The sequence below is a fragment of the Hypomesus transpacificus genome, chromosome 17 (genome assembly GCF_021917145.1).
Source record: "Hypomesus transpacificus isolate Combined female chromosome 17, fHypTra1, whole genome shotgun sequence".
Lineage (NCBI taxonomy): Eukaryota > Metazoa > Chordata > Actinopteri > Osmeriformes > Osmeridae > Hypomesus > Hypomesus transpacificus.
The window spans coordinates 11397180-11404504 of record NC_061076.1 but is presented as its reverse complement, the minus strand read 5'-3'; the positions used below and the strand labels follow the sequence as shown (position 1 = coordinate 11404504).

Below are 7325 nucleotides of genomic sequence, written 5' to 3'. Positions count from 1 at the left end.
ATTAACTCCATTCAACATTTACAAAACTATCTCTCCCAATAATTGTTGTTTGATTCTCGAACCTGGCTCATACTACTAGCTTTTTCATAGAATAATTTTTGAAATTTTTTCAAGTTTAAGTTTGAAACCAATCCGAAATGGGTAAACTAGCAACCCATTTATTTGCTTAGTCAATGAAAGTTGCCTGCAAATGTGATGGCGGATACTAACAGGGCACGAGCACAAAAGTTCACATTGGCCGATAGCCTATTTACATGAGCTCTCGGAGCTAAGGAAAAAAAGAGCCACTGTTTAAAGCTAGACAGGAAGACACGGAAGTGGAAAAATGGCTGTGTCCAGTCTCGCGCTCTCGCTTGCCTCACTGCGCCACTGAGCACTTTCCATAGAAATGAATGGGGATGCCATCTTGGAAGACAAAAGTAGCTTACTCTAGTTATATTAACTCTATGCTTGGGACAAAGCCACTCTATGTTTAGCTAATGCAGAATTCGGTCAAAAAAATATATAGACGTAATGAGTGGCACAAGTGCATTTCTCTTCCGGACTTGCCCTACAAAAAAAAAAAAAAAAAACACTTGTCCCGGACAGGCGATGTCAAGCCCTGTACATGGCTAGACTCTTGATACAGATCAGAATTCATCATATCTTGGACACCCAAAATCTGTGAATCTCACAGCTCATTCAGCGCAATAGAAAATGCGCTTCAAAGAATTTCAAACAAAACTTTTTTTGTGGGGAAAAAAGGTGGAATACTTGTCTGTGAAATAAACTATAAAGGGATTTGATGATCACTAGTCTAATGATTACTTTATTCTGTGTTGTCATCATTCAGTTATTTGTTTTTTACAAAGCAGCTGATTTTGCCAAAAGCGACAGCAAGCTAGTGGACTGCCGCATCGCTTTCACTCCAAAATGGCAGAAACGTAGCACTGCTACTGGGCACTGGTGTTGCAATGGAGCGTTCTATTGGCTTTCACTTCTTGTCAATATAAGTTATTTACTATGGTCTATCACTTAACACCCAACTTCACTACGCTGGTAACAAACGGCCAACCATGCATTTACCCTGATAAAAACTATATCCGTTCAATTCAATTCTCAAAATGTAAACATTTTAAAATAAAACATCCTGATAGATAATTGCGTTGACTGTCAAGCCAACATAGTCAGTTGTTTCCAAACAGTGGGTTCAGGGGCAAGATAGACAAGTTGGCATACACTCAAGCAGATGAATTGGCTTATTTTCAATTTTCTTGTTAAGTGTAAGAATGCCAAAACAAGCAAATGCCAGAGAAAAATCTCATCCACACCTGGATGATAGGCCCTGCAAAGTCCTGCATTATAAACATATCACAAAATAATGTTGATCCGTCTTTGTAAGAAAACTTAACAACAATCAAACCACCTCCTTCTTCTTATGATCATTATTCCATCAAGGAATTTCAATATAATAGCAATATTCTCTATAATGAGTTTTACACTATGGCGCGTGACATTTTTATTGTTTGAGAATTCTTAAAGCCCTTTAAAAATGACTTATGTACACATTTCCTGTGGTTGAGTTAAAAACTTTATTTTTCCACTATATTAATGGACTCTGAAAATGAGGGGATGCGAGGGCTAAGGATATGTGTTAAAGAGAGAAAGTAACAATGGTCCTACATGTAATATTTACATTTTTCTCTTCATATCTCCAACAAGCTAATTCATTAACAATCATGAAAACAAGATACTTCAACATGTATTTACTGTAGATTTTGCTAAGTAAAATAAAAAAAATCACTACATAAAAGAAATGAAAATATTACATGTAGCACATTTATTAAAGCAAGGAAAGTTCCATTTCATCGCATCTATGTGTGTTGCAACTTTTCCTGGGGGGCGTTCTATCAATACTTAAATTTGAATGAGCAAAAAATCTTTCTTGATAAAAATGTTTTTAAATAAAAAGCTTTCTCCCTATCCAATTGGATTTGGATTGTTCACCTTCACTGACCTCACTGACTGGTGCAAATGAGGGAACAAAAAAAAATACTAATAAAAGTTGAGTTGGCATATTGACAAAATGGTTGAATGAGAAGTTGTAAAAGAGCCACATATCCAACCAAATACTTTCTACGCCGTCAACAAAGACTCATGCGAAGAGGATGTATGTGCTGGACATTGCCCCCTCCTTCACCATCTCCAGTTTCCTAAGTTGGTCTCTGCCAGGGGGAGCTGAGTGTGGGGTCAGTTTCCAGGGGGGTGGAAGGACAGCTGCTGGCTGGGGTGAGCCTGCACCTGTACAGCTGTCAGGACATGAGGCAGAACAAATGGGTTCTCATTCTGACTAGGAGACCGTCCACATGGAGATGCATCTCTTAGTGGTCCTGTGTGTTTGGGAGTGCTTACCCTGGGGGTGTCCTATGTAGTAGTGTTGGGGGGCCCCTGGCTGTGGAGGCGGGCCGTGCTGAGGGGTGGAGCCAGGGCCCTGCTGAGTGGGTGGGGCCGCGTAATGCAGCATCACAGGGGGTGGACCATGTCCAGCAGAGTGATGGGTGGACATGCCTGCAGCTACATGGGCCTGATCAGGAGAGAGATCATAGAAAGATTACACAGAGGTGTCACACAATGTTTCAAACAAAGTACAGGCTGGTGTTTTCTTTTTAAAGGCTGTTCTGAAAAGGTGGTTCTAGAGGAAAGATGACTGCAGTAGAACAGAGCCCAGCTGGCCCAGATCTGCCGCTGGGCTGTGGTGGACATACCTGGGTGAGATGGGCTAGAGAGGAATAGGCATGCTGCATGGACTGGTGGCTGGGAAGGCTGAAGCCCTGCATGGGGAAGGAGGCCTGCGGTGAGCTGTGCCCAGGGGGCATGTTAGGGGGGGTGGGCGCAGACAGCGGCCCCGCGTGGTACATAGACTGGGACTGATGACCCCCTTGGTTCGACTGGAGGACAAAATTCTGGGTTAGACATGGATATAAAATCATGCTAACACAATACAAAAAACTAGGGCTGTCAAAGTTAACGCGTTAATAACGCTGTTATGTTGTTGTTAACACAGGTTTCTTTATGACCCTGGGAATCACCTGTCGTCACATGACTTCGACTGCCGATGGTAGCTGAATGATGGAGAGAGGGCTTTTATATGAGAAGTTCCATTTCAAAAAGTTGCGAGACGGCTCGGTTGACAAAACTATGGCTGTGTGTACTGATTGTAAGGCTGAGTTTAGTTATCACCGGAGTTATCCAGCCTAAACTATCACATGCAAGCAAAGCACACAGCTAGCGGCAACAGCAGCGTTAGCAGCGGTACAAGCAGCAGCTTTCGCTCCGGTAATAAATGGCAGACGACACTCGCAAAAGAAGCGAGTTGCTGACTGGGTTCAACAAAATAGAAAACTGTGTTGTTCAATATTAAGGTTAATAAATCTGTGGTTGCTAAAGTATCTGAAGTATGTTTGAGTGAGATTTTAATATTATGGAGCAGGATATCGTAGTAGGCTATGAGATAACATGTCTTAAATGTATTTTGTATTCCAGAACAAGTCTAACTTTGTGGATGATGTTTATTATAGGCCTACATCAGTAGTTTGTGAGAGAATAAAACTCCCTCACAATTTAAGTTGTGTTCCATCTGAATTTGTTATATGGACATTATCATCCAGTTAGGCCTACACCCTTTTAATATTTTTTTTAATCATTTATTGGGGTAACATTTTAACAGATTAAATAGATTTAATAATTTTGCGATTAATCGCGATTAATCCTATGAAATAATGCGATTGAATATTTTAATCGGGGAGTCAGGTGGCTGAGCGGTTGGTTAATCGGGCTAGTAATCTGAAGGTCGCCAGATCGATTCCCGGCCGAGCCTAAATTACAGTGTGTCCTTGGGCAAGGCACTTCACCCTACTTGCCTCAGGGGAATGTCCCTGTACTTACTGTAAGTCGCTCTGGATAAGAGCGTCTGCTAAATGACTAAATGTAAAAATGTTATCGCTTGACAGCCGTACAAATAACATGTACAAACTGAAATCAAGCCCTTCTACCAGTAGCGGGAGACCATCTACATCAGGTAGATGGAGAGGTTTCCATGTACCTGTCCATGACCGGGGCTAGGGGCAGTGTGCTGGGGGGGGGGCTGGCTGCCCGTGGGGGTGCTCGAGGGCTGAGGATGATGCAACTGGCCAGAGTGGTGGGAGAACGACTGAGGAGCTGAGGGAGGGAGAGAGAGGGGGGGAGAGAAAGAGAGAATGTTATGTCTTTATCCTATACTACAGATGGAAATAGTTGAAACCAAAGTAACTGAAATTTCTCTTTTTCAATGGGCAGTTGTAGCTGGAGATGGCCTACCCCCTTCACCAAGTCTACACTCCTCTCCCCCTCTCTCTTCCGGTTTTTCAAATCAGTTTGAAACTATGAGGTGTTTTGGAAACGTGCAGAGTCCACAAAAAGCTCAAATAAGTGTTTTTGAGAAGATCCCAAGTTGGAAAGCCATGCTTACCATACATGCCCTGTTGTGGCCCTTGGGGGCCTTCGGCCTGGCCTGCGTACTGGGGCCCTGGGGGGCCCAGAGCCTGGGGGGGGCCCCCGGACGCCAGTATCCGCGTTCCGCCCTGCAGCATTGAGTACATGGGCTAGTGTGGAGGGATGGGACAGAGAAGACAGACTCACCTGATGATGATAGTTCAAAGATATGGTTCACCTAGCATCAACATTATAATTGGATATTTTAATAGTGTTCTCTAATAATATTTAGTGCCCTACCGGTCCGTGGTAATGGGGCATGGCCTGGATGACTTGGCCATACTGCAGGTAAGACTGAGGGTATGGAGAGGCCACTAGAGGAGGGCCTGCTGCCGAGGCTGCAGCCTGGATCATGGAGGGGGCTTGGGAGCCGTGGTGATCAGGCCGGGGGCCCACCACGGAGCCTGGGGGAAAGAGGGAGAGATGACCTTACACACACCATGTAAAGTGTTAGTGTCCATTTTTGCTCATCAGACCTGGGTCAATTGCAGATGATTCATTACGTACATTACAAAAGACACACATTTGATTTCCTTGAGTTATTTTTCCAGAGTTGTGAAGTGTATATATGTGTGTGTATAGCACACCTTGTACAGTGGGCACCAAACGTCCTTAGACAATACTACTATGGTACTTTTGTGCTTGAGGTTTGTTGTGAAATCCAGAAGCAGAAACTAGTAGGAAATTGCTATATGCATTCCACCAAAGTGTGTGCCTTTACCTTTTGCTCTGGGATATTTCCCTTGGCTGATATACTGATACATCTGGGGAGCCTGAAAAGAAGGAATACAACAGGTTAAAAACAAGCGTTTTGATATAAGGGATGGGCATGACAAAACAATTGTTAGAATACTCGCCTGTACCGTTTTTAAAATGTTTGAAATATCCCCCCATCCCCACACACACACACACACACACACACACACACACACACACACACCTCACACCCTTATATGGAAATTCAGGTCAAAAAACCCTGCTAAGACACACCTTTGTCTTTCTAGATAAACTAAACTAAAAAGGCTAAAAACACATAAACACTAGAAACGCCGAACAAGGATATTTTAAGCCCAGTGAAGAGAAAGAACATTTGTATCTATCTTCGCAGTCGATCAAATTTCAGGACCCTGCTTTCTTGACTTTTCCTAGATATGTGGGTTTTATCACCCAGTATATGTTGAAAATCACACCGGGGACAGCTAATTTAAAGATATTTTGCTTTGTTTTGGTTTAATTGCCATTTTTTCCCTTGCCTTTCATGGCTGCAATTCTATCAGCAGATGTCACAAGCGTTCTCTTGCACAAGTGTCCTTCAGACAAAGATTGGGCCTATATAGCCTAAGATGTCTAGCAAAATATGTATAATTTATATACCTATATAGTCTATAATTATGTGCAAAACGTGCTTATAATACAGACAACAGGGCTCCGTGAATCCTCGATACGGCCGGGCAGCCTTCAATGTCTCCACTCGCACACGACTTCCGCCTTCACAATCAAAGTCCCCCTTTTATAATTCCTGCCTAACATTATAGCAGCCCACTCAATGAGTATCTTACAATAGCATTTCTGAAATATCGAGAGGTATATTTGAGTAAATTAGCATTTTACAACCTCTTACATCTGGCTACAATGAATGCCATATTTTGTACATTGAGTGTGTGAATGAATAAGCTAAATTAAATGTATTCTTGATCTGTAAGTAGGCTAATCAGAATGGAATGGAATTTTGGATTTGAGTAAGCTAGACACCATTTAAAGGAACTGTTGAGACCAAATGCATTGATTCACTACGCGATCGATTATTAGGGGGGAGGGGATCACATCTTTCAAACAGCCTGAAAGATGCATTCATAGGTTACCAGCTCCAAAAGAAAGAAAATTCATTTGAATAAGGTGTGCTGGAGCAGGGAAAACATGCAGGAAAAGGGGGTCCCTGAGGACCAGGGTTGGGAACCCCAGGCCTACATAAAACCAAAATAGCCTACACATTCTCAACCAGTATGATATTATTTCAGACATATTATCCACTGTCTATCCAGGCAGTGGATGATTATGTCTTGTCATTCCTAAAGTTGTTAAGTTGAATAGGCTATGCATCAACAGGCTAACAGGAGTACAACGGTACTTAGGAATGGTTTGCTGGACCTAATGCTAGTTTCCTCAAGGATCACAATGACTCTTGCTTAGAGACTTGTTGCTCTTGTTGGTTAGTGGTAACTGATTTAAACTGTTTGTACTCACTGCAAAATATTTCATTTTAGTTCATCCTATTTTTTACTGTTCCTTGCTTTTCTACAGGTACACTTGCACTTATAGCGATTCATGTTGTTTAATTGTAACTTGCTTAACTACATGATCTTATGGTTCTTCCCCATGGCACTTATTTTGGTTGTTCACAATATGTGCTTCATGTTTTGGCTACCCGCAATGTTTTGGGGCAATCTTGTTGTTATCAGTGACCTATGCACTTTGTAAAGCTCTCTCTTGGAAGTCGCTTTGGATAAAAGCGTCTGCTAAATGAATAAATGTAACTTCAAGTAAGACATAACCTAGAATTACAAATTACGTAGTTCATTTTATAATACTTGGACCATGTCCTGACAGTAAATGAAAAACACTTGTTCCCAGTATAACTCGATCAAATTGGACCATTTATGATCTCCCTGTTTTTGTTTATACTTTTGACTGGGGACAACCACACAATCTTGTCAGCCGACTATAAAATGTTGATATGTCGGGCTACTATCGACCAACTACAGTCTAGCTTAACCCGCAACGTGTTTGATATCCTTTAGCCAATAAATGACATTTTG

General features: G+C 42.0%; 1 protein-coding gene across 12 annotated transcripts in view; it reads right to left on the bottom strand.

Moving 5' to 3' along the window:
* Window positions 1-1557: 1557 nt before the first annotated feature.
* atxn2l (ataxin 2-like) overlaps window positions 1558-7325 on the bottom strand; it is a 31235-nt gene continuing 25467 nt past the window's right edge. For 9 of the 12 annotated variants that reach the window (XM_047037414.1, XM_047037412.1, XM_047037413.1 and 6 more), the window contains 7 exons: window positions 5231-5282; window positions 4750-4937; window positions 4487-4619; window positions 4082-4197; window positions 2745-2927; window positions 2392-2563; window positions 1558-2288 (listed from right to left, as the gene is read on the bottom strand). In XM_047037414.1, coding sequence (XP_046893370.1) covers window positions 2230-2288; window positions 2392-2563; window positions 2745-2927; window positions 4082-4197; window positions 4487-4619; window positions 4750-4937; window positions 5231-5282 — 903 coding nt within the window. In that variant the 3' untranslated portion in view covers window positions 1558-2229. The remainder of the gene's footprint in view (window positions 2289-2391; window positions 2564-2744; window positions 2928-4081; window positions 4198-4486; window positions 4620-4749; window positions 4938-5230; window positions 5283-7325) is intronic. The other 3 variants (XM_047037419.1, XM_047037420.1, XM_047037418.1) reach the window with 2 other exon arrangements.